The sequence below is a fragment of the Camellia sinensis genome, chromosome 5, assembly GCF_055761805.1.
Source record: "Camellia sinensis isolate YWXY chromosome 5, ASM5576180v1, whole genome shotgun sequence".
Taxonomy (NCBI): domain Eukaryota; kingdom Viridiplantae; phylum Streptophyta; class Magnoliopsida; order Ericales; family Theaceae; genus Camellia; species Camellia sinensis.
Genome location: NC_138965.1, coordinates 116459369 through 116477706, shown reverse-complemented (window position 1 = coordinate 116477706; position 18338 = coordinate 116459369). Strand labels below are relative to the sequence as shown.

Genomic DNA, 18338 nt, shown 5'->3' with positions numbered 1-18338 from the left:
TAGCTTTTGATAGGAATTTTCTCAAGGAGGAATTATTAATTTTTATTGTGTTGATCTTGTATTGATATGCTTTGCCAATAGGCTTATAACTATTTATATAGAGGGTCATAAAAAAGATACAGGAACAAGAACCATGAACCTAAACAACCTTCAAAAAACTAGGTACATGAATATAATCTAGATAATGTATCCAATATTATATATCTAACATTAGAGACGTGAATACAAATAATGCAATGTATCCAAAGTATCCAATGTATGACATTAATTTTAACAAGTACAACTAAGTAATAAAAACTACTACTTAATATGCCCAACACCATCATACCTTATGAAATACACAAAAAATAAGATATTAAGGTCAAATTAACCATAAACATGATTATATAAAGCTATTGGCATACTCTGTATAAAGTTCTAGATTTGTTTTTTTTTTTGTTGGCTTGATTTAAAGAAAATTAGTTTAATTGTTGCTAAACAGGACTAAGATAATGGAGAATCATCAACTTCTATTATCTGTCATTATTTATAGTTACTAACTTTAGTGTCACCTTATTTTGTAATGTGCTTCAAAAACTTTGGTAAGTTCTTTTAATGATCCATGAAAGTCCAGTTTATGACTCTTCCTTTGTTAAAAGGCCAGCATCTAAAATTAGTTGTCAAATTCTTCACTGTATCATCTTTCCATTTCTGTTTTTGCAGATTGTCTTCAAATTTTTATGTAGAAAATATAATGGAGACTTTGTGTTATACCTTGAATGTGTACTATACACTTAAATTTACCGTAAGGGGTTTTTTAAGGAGGTGAGATTCCAAGTGCAACAGGCTTGGCCTGAAGTTTTTGTGATATTTATTGTTATTGTATTTTTCAGCTAGGGTTTAGTGTGAGATTGTGACAGCACTGTAGAGTGATAGAAGTGAGATTCAAATTTTTGTAATCTTTATTATGTATAGTGGATTTGATCTCCTCCCCTTTGTGGACTTAGACACATTGCCAAACCACATATCTTGTATTTAGTGTAATTATTTGTTTCTGTTTATTGTTTTTTAATTGGAACCGTTTATTTTTTGCATGACATTTTGAATAGCATGACAAATTTGATTGGAGAAACATTCTCAAATTCATAAAAACTGAGTAATTCAATTACTTGGTTATTGGCATTATGCTGTATTGGCCATTTCTTTAACGTCATATTCATCAAAAAAATATATATATTATTATTATTATTATTTTCATCTTTATTATCATCCTTATGGTTTTGACTCTTTTGAGTTAATTCTTTTTGTTATTTGATATTTGAGGTTAAAAAGGGACAATGGAGTGACTGCATTTGTGTTGTGTTCAATTTTGAAATTACTCAGCATGCAGGAGACAATACAGCGCTATCAGAGGCATACAAAAGATGTTCAAACTGACAACTCATTAGTGGAAGAAAACATGCAGGTTATACCCCCCTCTCTCTCTCTCTCTCTCTCTCTCTGATCATACTAACTTCCTCTTCACAATTGTCAAAATTTTAGATAATTAACTGGAATAATTTTATTTATTTATTCATCTATTTTTACTTCATGTAACTTCAGTACTTATATTAAGACACATATATATAGCTTAATTTTGTTGCTCCATGTTCATCAAATCACATGACAGATGTCATTCTATTAAGGCATTTTTGCTGCCCTCCCTGTGGAAAGCTGATTTTATGTTGGAAAAAATAATCAACATCTTCTAAAAGTTTTATGGTACATTTAGATGTTAGTAAAATGCATGAAAGTAGTTAATAAAATTGCATACGAATATGAATAGTTCTTTTAAGAGTGTGATTCTGAAATATATATATCTAGAATGTTATATGAAGCAAGAGTTATTCTTATTTCTCAAAGGAGCTCTGCTCGGTTTCTATAGCCATATATATATCCATAGATTCTTAAGTACGCTAACATATTTTTTATGTTACGCTTCCACTGTCCAACAATTTGTTTTGTAGCAAATAAATGTTTTCATGTGGTGTTTGTTCGTTTGTTCTTTCCTCCCTTTGGTAGAGCATTATTAATGAAGCAACTCTCTCTCTCCTTTTTGTCCACCCTCTAGTGGGAACCAATTAATCTTCTTTTTTTTCTTTTTATTGGAAGATGAAACCTTATGTTAACTATTAAAACCTTACTAACTCGATTTTCTGGCAATTATTGATTCGGACTAGCAGCATTTGAGGCATGAGGCAGCAGACATGGCAAAGCAGATAGAGCTTCTTGAAGTTGCAAAAAGGTTGGATGGAAGGCCTAGCTAGTTCGAATTTGTTTGGCACACTAAACATATGTCAACTTTTATTTTTATTTTTATTTTTTATTTTTTTTATAAATAAAATAAAATTGAAGCATTTCTAAACTCTGAAATTGGAAAATATGTATTAGGAAACTCTTGGGAGAGGATCTGGGGTCATGCACCATGGAAGAACTGCAGCAAATTGAACAACAGTTGGAGCGGAGCGTAAGCAGAGTCCGGGCTAAAAAGGTTGTTATTATTATGTAATACAAAATGTAATTAGTTCCTAAAATTTTGTAATTACTTGGAAGTCTAATTTCTTTGATTATTGTCTGTGCTTCAGATGGAGGTTTTCATGGAACAGATTGATCAACATAAGGAAAAGGTAAACTATTAAAATTTGTGATCTTAGGTTGAGTGTAGCACATTGTTTCACTAAAGTCATTTGTTACTACAACTGTTTCAAAATTTTGAAATACCCATGTCAGACACTTGATACCTTAGTATGAGTTAATTATGTGTTCAATGACATTTCTAGTCGGATAATGCACCCAACAAATATGCATAAATAGTCGAGTTACTTCCATCTTATGGATAACATGCTCTATATTAGTTTGTAAATACCATTTACCCTAAAAATATAAAATTATTATTTAAAAATTTGACTTTAGTTTGTAAATACCATTTTACTTAAATTATCTCGCTAATTGCTGATGTTGTATGTCTTTTGGCTTCAATTTAATTTAGGTGAAAGTCCAAACGGCTGAAAATGCAAAGCTATGTGAGAAGGTGATTCTCTCTATCCCCTTTTTTGGGCTTTATTTCTATTTTTACCTTTGTTATTATTTTTTAAAATATTTCTTAAGTTTTTTCTTTTCTTTTCTTTTTTTTTTTTTAAAAAAAATAAATAAATTTAATGCTAAATATTTTTTTTTTTGATCGGCAAACGAAGTCTTTATTGATGAATTAAACAAGAATTACATCAATAAAGATGATCTTCATTATTTTGTGATTACCCAAATTTTGATTGTTTGTTGTTTGTACTTTACATGCAACGCGATGTGATTTAATTATACGGTATGTTTATTTCTATATTGTAATATATCTTCTAGGATTATTATGTGAATTGGTTTGCTTTATAATTTGGGGTTTTACTATATTCCAAGGTCGTGATCATATGATATGGCAAAACCACTAACACATTTTTTAGAGTCGCATGTAAAAATAAGAAAATGTTTTTCGAAGCTTTTGACAAAACAAATTAAGTGTAAATTTTGCAACCACATCAGTCTTATAGACATGTATATATTTTTTCTAGTATGGCTTATTACCGCGACAAGAATCAAATGAAGAGAGAGAAGGTGTGCCATACACAGAAAGCAGTGAGATTTCAGACGTAGAGACTGATCTGTTTATTGGACCCCCAGAAGGGAGAATCAAGCGTTCTTCGCCTCAGAAGTGAACAGCGACTTGCAATTGTGCAACATATATATATATATCTACATATTTATGATCATAGTCATTTCCATATATTTTGTATGTCTAACTGTAAAATTGTTGCTGCCACTGAAGTATTTTGGCCTTGCTCAAGCAATAATGTGCTTTATATTGAGTGCAGCATTTTGCTCACTGCAACTTTAATCTATCTATCTATCTTTGTATCTATGTCATTGGATATGGTCCAAGAATAATACTGCAATATCATAACCTGATGTATATTTTGCAGCACTATGCTTTCTCAATAATCTTAGAATTTTTATTTTTATTTTTTTTGGTGGGGAGCATGTTAAAATATGTTGTAAATGGAATATATAGGTAAATTGCAACTAAAATTGATGGTTCATAGTTATATATATACACTGCATACGCTCTTGAGCTGCTACCTGATCTGTTCAGGTTTTCTAGGCACTGCATACGCTCTTGCTGCTGTGTAATTCTATCTGTTTGGTCATCTATTTCTGGGTAGTGCTGTGTATCTGTTTGGCCATTGCAGCTGGGTAGTGCTGTGTCTCTGGTTTGCTGTCTGGTTGCTGGGTAGTTCTGAATTGCAGCTGTGTATTTGCTGTCTGTTTGGTTCTCCTTCTTGCTGTCTGCTGTCTGCATAAACTGCTACCTAGTTTGTGTAATCTGTATACCAGCACCACCAGGTGTAATTGGCCATGTGTTTTTGGTTCTCCTTCTTTTCTCTGTTTCTTGTTGGCTCCTTGCCAACTGGAGCTCCTAGCTTGTGTTAGCTTCGAGCTCCTCTTTATTGTTGTATCCTTGTCTTTGTTGGTTTCATCAATAAAGATCTTCTATTTCGCCGTTCAAAAAATATATATATATATATACAAGACAGCCACTAATCATGGTTGATAGCATGGAAGAGACTTAATTGAGGTAGAATGTTTGAATTCTATTGTTTGTGTCTTCGTTTTCTGTGTTTCTATACATTTTTTTTGAATGTATATATGAGAACAGTCAATTTGCTTGAATTATATCAAATGTTAGGTTTGTATCCAATGTATAACGAGGACGAAATTATTAGGTAGATTTTATATATTTGCGTAGCGTTACGAAGTCATGAATTTACTAGGATCCGTTTGGTTAGAGTAAAAATTGTAGTGAGAAGTGAAAATGATAGAAAGTGATCTTGGAAAAAAAATTTATTTTGTTGCTTGCATTTGGTAAGATGAAATTTTGGTGAGAAAGTAGGAAGAAGATTGGAAAGAAGATGATAGATGATAACATACAACTACTTTCACATGAACAAAATTTTGTGTGTTTAAGTAAGAAATGAAAGGTAAGTTACATATGATTATATATAAAAAGTTAACTTTTTTGGTACTTACACTACTTTCACGTTAAACAAATGCATATTTAAAAAAAAAAAAAATTACAAAAAAAAGAACTGAAGGTTTAACCATTGCAACAAAATAAATTTTTAATTTTGTCAATTTAAATCTTATTCTTTCAATTTGTTTTCAATCAAAACCATCGGTATGTTTTTCTTTAAGTGAAATTGACGAAAAAGAGTATTTTAGTGATTAGACTCAACAAAAAAATATATTTTAGACATTTTGTGTACACTTACGTTGAATTTAATGACTAGAATAATTTTTTTCTATTTTACTTAAAGGAAATATGCAAATGTTTTTTTTATCAAAAACAATCGAAAGGTTAGAGTCTAATTTGACGAAATTAAAAACTCAAATTGATTTTGTTACAAAGTATGAATTTTTTTTTTTTTTGTAATTTCCCTTCTTTTTTTTCCTGCAATTTGCCACCTCTTTAATCATAACTAAAACTCACTTCTAGGAAATCCAGTATGTATATAATTGTTCTGAATTTTTCCAAATTCTGTCAGATCTGATACATTTTTACCGCACCAAGCGAGTTAAATGCCTTACAAATTGGAAAAGGATATTCTTTCTAAACATTCATACAAATGAGTTTTGTAATTAACAATCATCTTAATGGGTTTTTAGATTTAGAGAAATTTTCACAACCATAAAGATACCATAAAGAACTTAAACCCTTGGAAGAAAAATGTGGAGAAAATGGAAGAAAAAAAATAAAATGTCAAATTAGCTCAAGAGGCGAAAATGGACACCTTTGACAGTCTGTTTGGCTGCAAATCAAAACTTGAACACAATGGCAAAAAACATTCATCTTTGTCATGCTGTGGCATTATTTCAGAAATTTGAGAACCTTTTCTTTTGTCGGCAATGAAGGAATCGCTCCTTTCTCCATCACTGTGAGAGCACCACAGCCATTCGCAAAGACAAGAGCTTCCCTTAATTTCTCTTCCTCCTGCAGCAAAATATTATAACTTTGTTTAAGCATTACTCACAGTTTTTCACATAAAAATTATATTGCTTTTTTCACATCTATGTCACTTGGACTCTTCTAAATGCAGAGGTATAGGACGCTTAGCATTTTGGGTAAGGTCATAGGATTAGTTGGACAACAGGCAGTTCAAGTTTACTAGGCCTTGTTTGGGCTGGTCTTTAGGTGGTTTTTTGGCAGAAAAAACCAGCTTTAAAAGCCTAAAAGCCAACCTAATGCCTTTTTCATGTCCTTTTTTTCTGACATCATTATGATATAATCTGACTTTACTATTTTGCTCTCTACAAGTGTGAAAATGTCATTCATATGAAAAATGGAAAAGTGGAATCATAAAACATTGAATGACAGTCATTTTGCAGTGAAAAACTGAAAAATTATATAAGCCAAATGTTATCAAACAAAAAGGGCTTAAAAAGCCTTGAAAACTTCTACTTTTTTAAGATATGCCAAACAAATAGGATTTTTAAGCCCACGCTTTACACTTGGCTTTTTTAGAGGGCTAAAAAGACAGACCCGAGACCTAACTATAGGAAATAATAGAAGAATATCGATATGATTTTGGCGATATGATTTCTTTATTACATAAAAACACCATTTTTTACTCTTAGGAAATAATAGAAGAATATCGAGAAATGATAAAATTTAACTGTGTCCAAGTGTCCTTGCAGTTGGAAATTAGATGAATCATACACTCGAGTTGCACAACTACATCTAACACTCATATTCAAGTCAATGCAACATGGTTTGACATAAAGATATATATTTCCAAACACAGCTTATTTTCCCATGAAAAAGAAAATAGTAATTATATTGAAAAGGACTCTATTTAAAAAGAAAACAAGAGGAAAAAGAAATAATTACAAGCAAACAGAGATGAAATATATATACCTTGTACAAAGTAGGGTCTGAAGCCAAACTATTCAGTAATCCAGCAACAAAAGCATCACCTGCACCTGTTGTGTCAACTGCATCAACTTTGTGACTATCAACCCTACCCTTAGATTCCTGCACAGGATATTTGATTTGACTTAAAATAGAAGTTATGGGATTGTATCAAACCGGGACTGGAGCGAACCACATCATGGGGAATGTCCACATCTCGTCGCAAGGCTCATTTTTAGTTGTGTCATAGGATGGGCTTTGCGCAGGCAGTTTTATCTGATCAAAGGCCAGGGTGCAATGGTCCAAATAATTTCCAGGTGTGAAGAACCCTAGAAGTAACTGCAATGAGCAGAAATCTCACTAATGGGTCCTAAATGAAGAGCAAACACTCATATGTGAGAGCACAGGATCACCCAACGAATGGACGAGCTCCAAGAAGAGAGGAGCGAGGGAGGCCAGGAAGCATAATTTCAGAGAAAAGGCGGTCTGAATGTATAATTTTCTACTGTTTTCAGAAGAGTAGCGCTATACAAGCAGAAAAAATATACAGAATGATATGGCTGCATCAGAGCCTTTCACTTCAAAACAAAGAACCCACCAAAAAGATTATTAATTGCTAAAATGCAACCGCCACATCATTCTGGTAGCAGATTTTGTATGAATTTTCTGTAAGAATAACTTCTTTTTCAAAATCAATGTCTAACTTAGTTCAGATACTGTTCAAAAAAAAAAAAGAAAAAAAAAGCCCCTTAGTTCAGACCAAAATCGATAGACACACTATATGATCCAGTGAATTACCTATACCATGCTGACATCCCAAATGGAACCATCTCATTAAGTACCAAATATTTTGGACCAATTATAGAATATTCACATTTAAATCAGAAGTAACAAATCCAAATGATAACCTTAGTGTAGTATCTGCAGCCCCCTGCACCTTCGGTAACAATCAAAAGCTTAAGATTTGCGTGGTAAAGCTTCTCTATCGCTGCATCGTCATCATTTCCAGTCAAGAATGTGATTTCATCCTCACTTACCTGCAATTTGCACATAAGGTCTGTGATAAAAACAAGGAAAATGATTTACAAACAGAAAGTTTATGCAGAAAACACATCCAGAATGATGTGTCAATGTATTTTTTAAATTGTGAGGACAATTTTTGATTGGAAATGAAAGTATGACAAGAAGCCACATCCGTATGAAAATTCTGTAAAAATAGTTCTGTCTGTATATCATTACTTGTAAAACAAAGTTTAGTTACACATTAAAAACTTATCCACAATTTCACAGTTATATATCAATTTATTGCAAAATATACCTTAATAACATCGGCTTTGTTCCATATGCTCATTATGCCTTCCCGAGCTACATCTTCTGAGGGCCAGAGTGGCACTCTCAGATTTGGGTCATACGAGAGAATGCAACCCGACTGTTTGGCGATTTCCGTAGCAGCAAGAAGAGTTGACCTACAAGGTTCCTCAATCAAACCAATTGAGCCATAATGAAATATGCTTGCCTGCATATATAATAATGGCAAACAAAATTATCATCGATAGATTCTATACTTTTTTTATGACTAAAGAAAGAAGTTCAGTTAAGCAAGATACTTCAGAAAAATAAATAAATGAAAGAAGCAACTACTACCCATTTTCCTAAGAAGTAGAAAGAAAGCAGTTTGAACATCAAAACAAAATATTCCATTGGAACTAATAGAAAAACAACCACAAAGCTTTTTTTTTTTGTTTTTGTTTTTGTTTTTTTGTTCTTGGTAAGTACATGTAATCTATTGAAAATGCAAAGATGTTAGGTTTTTATTCTTGGCAATCTCGTTTGACAAAACTCCTTTTAGTTGTATTTATTTTCGCATTTTTTATTTCAATGAGACTATGAGTGTTTAGATGCGAATCCAACCCGAATTGTGCCTTGCAGAGAAGTTTGTGATGTTAATGCTTTCAAGATTGCCACTTTGCTGATTATGATGGAGGTCGAGCTGCTCGGTCAGCTCGCGGGGGTCGAGGGGGCAGTGCCCCTTGGCAGGTCTGGGGCAGCGCCTAGGCGGGGTCGAGGGGCAGCGCCCCCGAAGCAAAATGCAAAATTGCATTCAAAGTTGCATGTCTGCCCTTGCTCGCTCGAGCGAAGGAGTTCTCGGTCGAGCGAAAGCTGCGTCCGTATAAAAACCTGAAAGAGATGATTTTACGCTCGAGTGCAGGTTGTTTGGCTCGAGCGAAGCCACTAATGGAAAACAAGCGTTGTTGATTCCTCACTCGAGCGACAGAGTCTTCGCTCGAGCGAGCTTCGTGATTCAGATTTCTATAAGTACGGGTTTCTGTCAGATTTTAAGATTACTTCTCCAGATCTTCTTCTTGGGTTCTAGGGTTTATATTTGGGGATATTTTGCTAGTTTTCTTTTATGTTTTGATTGAGTATTCAACTCATGGTTTAAAGAGTATACATTAAAGGATTATTTGTTTGTTCTACACAAAAGAGAGAGCTGTTCTTCGATGGATTCTGAAGAATTCGAGCTTGAAGCTTTGGTGGATTCCGGAGTGGCTCATCGTCAAGACAATTCCGAGGTGAAGACGGGGTTGGAAGAGGCACATAGAGGTTGGTTCAATTCGGGCGTGGATTCGCTAGGTAATTGAGAGTATACCTGTGTAATTCCTTTATATCTTCTTAGTGGATTGTTTTGTGGCTGTTACCCGTGATTTTTTATCACAATTGTGTGAAGATTATTGTATTTTCTATTAGTTATTTAGGGTAGTTTAGTCTATTAGATTATTAGGGTTTATTTCATTTAGGTTATATATATTGTACTCAATGATTATTCAAAAATATATGAAATAGATGTTCTTTGTTATCATTCTAGCGACCAACAGTTCTCTCGCGAATGCCTCTGCCTGGCTTCGAGACCCGACTGCCCTGTCTCGCGCCTACCTCTTCTGTTCTACTTCATGAATTTCGTTCGTGGTTCTCTCATTAATTTCGGCTCCAAGTCTTCGATGTCGTTCGTCATTCTTTCGTCAATTGCAACTTCCTGACTCTGCTTTGATTTCTCTCTGGTCGTTTGTGGTTCTAGTCGCTGGGATTGGAACTCTCTCCTTCGCCCTTCCTCATCGTGATCTCTGGCTCACTATATCTCTCTGACTGGTACTACTCTCTCTCTCTTCTCTTCGCACTTCGTCATCGTGGTCTTTGGTTCAGTGTGTATCTGTGTCTGGTACTATTTGTTATTTGCACTGGGTTGTTTGATTATAGCAATATGGCTGATGATAAATTGCAAGCCATCACGACTAAGTTGGATGGCACAAATTATTCTTATTGGTCTCATGTAATGAAAAATTTTATCATGGGTAAAGGTATGTGGAACTATGTTATTGGTGTAACTACTCGACCATTAGAATCCAAAGAAACTGAGGCTGATGTTGCTAAATGGGATAAGGAAAATGCACAAATTCTTACTTGGTTTCATAATTCAGTTCAAACCACCACTGGTATGAATTTCTCTAAGTATTTTACTTCTAAACAAGTTTGGGACTATTTGAAAACTATGTACCTTGAGTCTAACTTTGCAAAATAGTATAAACTTGAGATGTCCATTCGCAGTGCTAGTCAGAAAGACAAGTCCATTCAGAAATTTTATAATGAGATGACTACTTATTGGGATCAGCTTGCTCTAATGGAACCATCAGATTTGCAGTTACTTGACAGTTATACCAAGTATCGGGAGAAGCAATGTCTTGTTCAGTTTCTTATGGCCCTTCGTGATCAGTTTGAGCCACTTCGGGGCGCTATTCTTCATCGGTCCCCCTTGCCTTCTGTTGATGGTGCTGTCCGTGAGCTTATTGCAGAAGAAACTCGCTTTAAGGTGGTTCATGGTACTCCTCATTCCCAATCAGTTTTTGCCACTCCTCCGCTCTTGCCAACCCCACCATCTTCTTTATTTCAAGTTACTAGTAAGCCCAAGCCTCGGGTTTCTATGGTTGAGTGCAGCTTCTGTCATCAGAAAGGTCATTGGAAACATGCTTCTCCTAAGCTGGTGTAGCCCAAAGGCCGTTCACCTGGTCCACCATCCTCTAAGCCGACATCTTCGGGATCTCGCTCATCTGCCGCCTTTTCTGCACTAGTTTTTGAGAATGGTCTATCTTCCAATATGCAGTCTATGTTTGAGCAGTTCAAGTCTTTCATGGTGGCCAATCCAACTCTTTCGTCCCAGGCTTCCGCTATGACTACCACTCAATTAGGTTTGTCTGGTTCATCATCCTCAGGTAATATCCACACTTCGTGGATCTTTGATTCTGGTTGTTCACATCATATGACCCCTGTTGCATCTCTCCTTAGTAATTGTGTCTCCCCTCCTTCTCCTATCACTATTGCTACTGCTAATGGTTCATCTATGCCTGTCTCCTCTATTGGTTCTATTTTCTCTTCCCATTTGTCTCTTTCTCCTGTATTTTATGTACATCATGTCTCACTTAGTCTTATTTCTATTAGCCAATTATCTGATTCCGGTTTTGATGTTGTTTTCTCTTCCTCTCATTGTGTTGTGCAGGATCGGGTCTCCAAGAGGCAGATTGGGATCGGGCGTAGAGTTGGAGAACTATATATCTTGGACAGCTTACATGTTCCTTTAGATGTGTCTTCTACTGCATTGTCTTCTTTTTGTTTAAACAATAAGTCCTCTTTATTTTATATTTGGCATTCTAGGTTAGGTCATTTGTCGAGTGCTCGTTTGAGGATGTTAGTTCAGTCTGGACATTTAGGCCATTTTCCCATTGCTGATATTTCAGAGTGTCGTGGTTGTAAACTGGCTAAAATGTCTACTCTTCCATTTAATAAAAGTAGTTCTATTTCATCTTCTCCTTTTCAATTAGTTCATACTGATGTTTGGGGTCCTTCCCCTATAGTTACTAAGGGAGGTTCGCAATATTATGTATCTTTTGTGGATGATTACAGTCGGTTTACATGGGTTTAGTTGATGACACGAAAATCTGATTTTTACAAAATATATTCCAATTTTCACTCCATGATTTGCACTCAATTTTCCACCACCATTAAAGTTCTTCGTTCTGATTTGGGGGGTGAGTATTACTTGTCTGAGTTTGAGGAGTTTTTAGCTACTCGTTTTACTATTCATCAGTCTTCTTGTTCAGACACTCCTGCCCAAAATGGTCATGCTGAGCGCAAACATCGCCATCTCCTTGATACAGCTCGTTTTTTGCTACTCTCATCCTTTGTCCCTTCTGTCTTTTGGGGAAAAGCTGTGCTCACTGCTGCATATCTTCTCAATCGGATGCCTACTCCTCTTCTCTCCGGCTCATCTCCGTATGAGCGTCTTCTTGGTGTTACTCCCAATTATTCTCTTCTTCGTGTTTTCGGTTCTACATGCTTTGTTCTCCTTCCTAAACGGGCGCGCTCTAAGCTTAGTCCTCGTTGTGTCCTATGTGTCTTTTTAGGGTATGGCATTAATCAGAAAGGTTATCGGTGCTATGATCCTGCCACCAAAAAGCTTTATGTGTCTAGGCATGTCACTTTTTTGGAAAAACTACCCTACTACACTATACCTTCCACCCCTGTTCCTATTACCAAGGAGGAATTGGTTCACATTGACCCATTTCCTTCTGATGTTTCTTCTGATGAGTTTGTTTCTGATCTTGAGATCTCTACCTTGCCTCCTCCTAGTACCTCTAATATCTCGGCAGCTCCTCCCTCTCCAGCTCCCGCTTCCCCTGCTCCTCTTCTTGTTTATCAGCGTCGCAAAGCACTTCCGAGTTCACCTATCTCTAGCTCTACTGTCCCTCCAGTTATTTCTTTGGATCCCGCTCCTCCTGCACGTCGTTTTTCCGCGCGTGATCGTCGTGCTCCGAACTGGTATGGTTTTGGTAATACATGTTTTTCCCTTTCATATCAGTCTTTTCTTTCTTGTCTTCATACTTATTTTGAGCCTAGGTCCTACAAGGAAGCTTGTCATGATCCCAATTGGATTGCTGCCATGAATGACGAGTTAACTGCTTTAGCTAACACTCAGACTTGGGATTTGGTTCCATTACCTACTGGCAAGAATATTGTAGGCTCTAAATGGGTCTATAGGGTCAAAACCCTTTCTCATGGTTCTTTGGAACGATACAAGGCTCGTTTGGTTGCCCAAGGCTTTTCTCAGGAGTATGGGATTGATTACGATGAGACTTTTGCCCCCGTTGCCAAGATGACTACTGTTCGCACTCTTATCTCTGTTGCTGCTGCCCATCACTGGCCTTTGTTTCAACTTGATGTCAAAAATGCCTTTCTGAATGGGCATCTTGCAGAGGAAGTATATATGCGCCCTCCACCGGGTCTCTTACACCCTCATGGTGTGGTTTGTCGTCTTCGCCGTGCTCTCTATGGTCTTAAGCAGTCTCCTCGTGCTTGGTATTGGTATGAGCGATTTCACTCGGTTGCACTTCAGCTTGGGTTTTGCCCTAGTCAACATGATTGTGCTCTATTTGTTTGGCGTACTTCTGTTGGCCTTGTTCTTCTTCTCTTATATGTGGATGATATGATCATCACAGGCTCTGATTGTAATACTATCGAGGAGGTTAAGTATCAGTTGTTTCAGGAGTTCGAAATGAAAGATTTGGGGTCTCTTCGATATTTTCTTGGTATTGAGGTTGCTACTTCTCCTACTGGGTATCTTCTTTCTCAGACTAAATATGCCCGTGACATTCTTTCTCGTGCCAATCTCACTAATGATAAGATTGTCGACACTCCTCTTGAGTTGCATGCTAAGTTTTCTGTTTCTGATGGCGTTCCTCTTGAGGATCCCACTTTGTATCGTGAGTTGGTTGGGTGCCTTGTTTATCTCACCGTTACTCGTCCGGATATCTCCTATGCTGTGCACATTCTCAGTCAGTTTGTTTCTGCTCCTCGCTCCACACACTGGGCTACCTTACTCCGTACTTTGCGCTACATTCAGGGCACTTTGTTGCAATGTCTGCTGTTATCTGCCTCTTCGGACTTGACTCTCCGTGCCTATGCTGACGCTGATTGGGCCGGTGACATCTCTAATTGCAAATCCACTTCTGGTTTTTGTGTTTTCCTTGGTGATTCTCTCATATCTTGGAAAAGTAAGAAACAGTCTGTTGTAGCTCGTTCCACTGCTGAGGCTGAATACGTGCCATGGCTCATGCTACTTCCGAGATAGTCTGGCTTCGCTGGCCTCTCTCTGATATGGGCATCTCTCTTTCTGATCTGACTCCATTGTATTGTGATAATCAGAGTGCTGTTCAGATTGCTCATAATTCAGTCTTCTATGAGCGGACCAAGCATGTTGAAATCGATTGTCACTTTGTCCGACAGCATCTTCAGGCTGGCACTATTTCTCTTCCTTTTGTTCTGTCCTCTCTTTAGTTGGCCGATTTTTTTACAAAGACTCATACTGTTGCTCGTTTTCGTTTTCTTCTTAGCAAACTTTCGATACTTTCTGCGCTCGCATCCTCAGTTTGAGGGGGGGGGGGGTGTGAAGATTATTGTATTTTCTATTAGTTATTTAGGGTAGTTTAGTCTATTAGATTATTAGGGTTTATTTCATTTAGGTTATATATATTGTACTCAATGATTATTCAAAAATATATGAAATAGATGTTCTTTGTTATCAAATTGGAGGTGCTCCAATTGTGGTTTTTCCACGTTAAAATCATTGTGTCGATTTGTCTTGATTGTTTGATTGCGATTGTTTTATTGCTTTAAATTGATACATAATCACAAATCAATATCTAGCGGATTTCTAGATTTTTCAAAAGAGGGGCATAGCTTTGTACAAAAAGATTACATACTCAAAGAAGCCCAACGCAAACATTGAGCTCTCCAATAAATCTATAAGGGCAAAAGAGGATTCACAAAAATTTCCTTTACACCAAAAAATGAAAACTATGCAATGAACACAACTTAAGAGATAAAGCAACTATAAATTATTATCATGAATAGTTGAACATTGGTACTTTTATTAGCTGTTGAACTTTGTTATTTTTATTACACTTCGATGCTTTTACCTTCTTAATCAGGTCTTTATCAAGTTCTGTTTCAGAAAGAAGCATATCGGCACTTGGATGGCGGAAAAACATGAATTCACGCTCCCCATCAGCTCTCAGTGTGATGAAGGCCAGCGCAGTCCTTGCATTAGCGTCAAAACGTATGGCAGAACTGTCAACATTGTTTTCTTTCGGAATATTAGCAAGCATATGACCAAACTCATCTTCACCCACCTGTGGCGCAGACGGTTGAGGACTAATTAGTTTTTTTTTTTTTTTTTTTTTTTTTTTCCAACATAAAGAAATTATAAAATAATAAATATATAAAACATAAACTGTTTCCATGAAGGGCTGAGGAGGGACATATCGTCTATGAACAAGATGAAGAAACGAGGGATACAAAATATACACAAAAATGAAAAAGGATTGATATGTTTGCAAACTATGATCCTAAGCTAGAAAGCACAGATACGGATACGAGGTACGGATACGATACGATACAGATACGGTGATACAACAAAACCTAAAGGAGTTGGATATAGGTGCGGTTAGGATACGTTTAAATAAATTATTACCAGTGAGTTACACATAAGCTCAAGAATGTTAAGAAACCATAGTAACTTTATGATGCAAAATACTCATTTTTAAGAATTAGGTATTAATTTAAGGCAGTAACTAGTTTAGTTTTTAAATTTTCAATAGGTCTTGCAAATATTTCATTTCAATATCAAGTCTAATATGTTGATATTATAATATCAAAACAATCCACAACTTGACCCTATGCTTTTTCCTTTTGCACTAGTCAAAAATATTCTATGCAAGTTTATTTGCTTATTTATTTATTGATCTTTAATTTTACTATTGTTTATTATCTTATTAATCCTTATTTCTATGTAGTTATAGGGGGCATGCATGATACAATGAAGATATGTCAATTTGATGAATTCTATTACTTTAGCTTACTATGTTATTTTTATAAAAAAAACTAAGCAAAGTATTGTAAAAATATTCTATTTATCCTCGCAATTATATTATATTATGATGTTATGTAAGAAATGATACAATTTTAATTTCGTAAAAGGAGTAATATGTGGCTTGGAGCATTTGATACTTTCAAATTAATTAAGAAGTATCAGATAATATGTGACTTGGAGCATCCGATATTTCAAAACTAAGTATCCGATACTTCAAAATTAATGAAAAATTAATTAAGAAATATCCGATACTTTTAATAAGTATTTGATACGTATCTGGAAGTATCCAAGGAGTATTGGTATTTGATACGGATACGATACGGATACGTCTTCCTATTTGAAGTATCCGTGCTTCATAGATCCTCAGTGACCCAAAACCCATTTAGATGAAAAAGAATCAGAGGCAATACTACAAAACAGAGCACAAACTGAGGAATATATCAGCAAAAACTGAGTGTGTTAAGGATTCACAATAAAATTATACTGGTACACTTCACAACATGAATGTGTCTTTGACATTGATCGGTATAGAATTTTTCTTTTACCTATTTTTTGTAATTCGAGCCTAATAAAATCTTTTTCAATATTTCTTTCCTGGATAATAGAAATATAATTGTAAGTCCTTACGTTGTCTAAATCAGAAAATATGTATTGTCGGGCAGTTGTTATGCAGGCAAAATCTATTCGTCAGAAACCATTGGCAATTGTAACTGCAGCCTCAATGCATAAACAAAATTGTATCTTTATTTCAATAGGATTTATTGAAGTTTTAATGGCCTCAAATAAAATTTTGATAGGAGGATTTTCTTTGAGACAATGATGTCAAACAAGTCTCTTAGCGTCATACAACTATGCACGTATGTGTGTGTATTAAGCGTAGAAACATGGATGTTTGAACCTTGCCAATAAAAGCAGAGGAGCCTCCTAATCTTGCTACACCCACAGCAACATTAGCAGGAGCCCCACCAGCAGCTTTCTTAAAAGAAGGTGCTTCTGCAAGTGAAACTCCGGCAACACTTGGCACAAAGTCAATTAACATTTCCCCAAAGCAAACCACAAGTGGCTTCTTCTTATCAACAGAAAGAGATTTTGCCAAACCTACAAGGGTTTAACTGTTTGAGATTACAAGCCAAATAATAGTACATTTAAGTAAAAGGAGGAGGAAAAATATAAGGGAACACCTAATATGGAATATTAAGGTCATATTTTTTTTTTTTTTGATCAGCAAAAGAGAACCTTTATTGATGCAAAAACCAAACAAAACCAGAGATTACATCAAAAAGGAGGGGAAGAGCAGCAAGCTAGCTCACCCCAGGAGTTTGGTGAGGAACCAAACCCAAGCAGAAGAGAAACACAGAAGAAAGCAACAAGAACAGAAAAGCACCAACAGACCAATAACAGACCAAAACATAAGCCAACATCAGAAATGCACTGCAGCCAAAACGACCCCCACAGCCACAACCTGCGCATAGCAACCAGCACCCAATACACCACAGCAACAACCCACAGAACAGCCCACTTAGCTGACAGCAGCAGTAGCAAACCAAACACCATGCTGCCTTAGGACAGTGCCATGAGGTAATACATCACTTCGCAGCCCCCAACAGAGCAGCATTCCATATCTGATTCATCACTCCTGATGACTAGCAGATGAACAACTGAACAGAGGCACACTTAAGACCACTATCCACTGCACTCCAGCATATGAGTAGCATAACAGATGAAAGCACACTGAGGACTGCCCAGCACTCTAACCTATGAACATCCTCCAAAACCACTGTCCTCTGCACTCTAGCAGATTAGCAACCAGATTAGCAGCTAGACAGACAGCAACATATATCAGACAGCAACATATGAACCTGGTGAATGCATCAAGGCATCAACATACAACAGATAGCAACATTCATCCTCAATACCACTGTCCAGTGAATGCATCAAGACAGCCTATACCTAGCTCCCCTGCCTTAAACAATAATGAACCTGGTGCAAATTAAAAACTACATCATTAATGGAGAACTCTACTATTAAGGTCATATGTGTTCAAAAACAATCAAGACGTAGCAGTCTGCCCTATTCTACCAGCTCAATGCACATTCAAGATAATATGAAGAGAGCACATTGGCACATCTGATATGACCTAGAATTGGAGCTTTCTGGTGCAATGTGGAAAAATCTTATAAAATGATGCTTAGACAGAAAAGAACATTGGTCTTTTTTGGTAATCTTTTTTTTCCCTTCCTTTTTTTGGCATGAAAGTCTTTCTTTCGTTTTTACTTTTATCTCTTTTTTTTCTTTTCTTTTTTTCTTTTTTTTAATCTCTTTCCTTTATGATGAGAGCAAAACATTCTTCACAGCCCATTTCATCCTAATTTTTATTTTTATTTTTTGTAT

The 18338-nt window shown here is 35.9% G+C and overlaps 2 protein-coding genes across 2 annotated transcripts in view; one reads left to right on the top strand and one right to left on the bottom strand.

Annotated features, from left to right (window-relative positions):
- The window catches only part of LOC114284373 (MADS-box protein SOC1), a 50542-nt gene extending 46517 nt beyond the window's left edge, over nucleotides 1–4025 (top strand). Inside the window, exons 3-8 of the mRNA XM_082869638.1 lie at nucleotides 1363–1444; nucleotides 2202–2263; nucleotides 2410–2509; nucleotides 2604–2645; nucleotides 3008–3049; nucleotides 3579–4025. Of these exons, the coding sequence (XP_082725764.1) occupies nucleotides 1363–1444; nucleotides 2202–2263; nucleotides 2410–2509; nucleotides 2604–2645; nucleotides 3008–3049; nucleotides 3579–3722 (472 nt within the window). The 3' untranslated portion in view covers nucleotides 3723–4025. The remainder of the gene's footprint in view (nucleotides 1–1362; nucleotides 1445–2201; nucleotides 2264–2409; nucleotides 2510–2603; nucleotides 2646–3007; nucleotides 3050–3578) is intronic.
- A 1526-nt stretch (nucleotides 4026–5551) lies between these two features.
- Nucleotides 5552–17927, bottom strand: LOC114284372 (putative fructokinase-7). The gene is made up of 7 exons (XM_082869637.1): nucleotides 17258–17927; nucleotides 16846–17045; nucleotides 14995–15207; nucleotides 8289–8486; nucleotides 7879–8007; nucleotides 6977–7093; nucleotides 5552–6052 (listed from the first exon to the last, which is right to left on the bottom strand). The coding sequence occupies exons 1-7, from the start codon at nucleotides 17499–17501 to the stop codon at nucleotides 5930–5932; spliced, it is 1224 nt and encodes a 407-aa protein (XP_082725763.1). The 5' UTR covers nucleotides 17502–17927; the 3' UTR covers nucleotides 5552–5929.
- Between the last annotated feature and the right edge of the window lie 411 nt (nucleotides 17928–18338).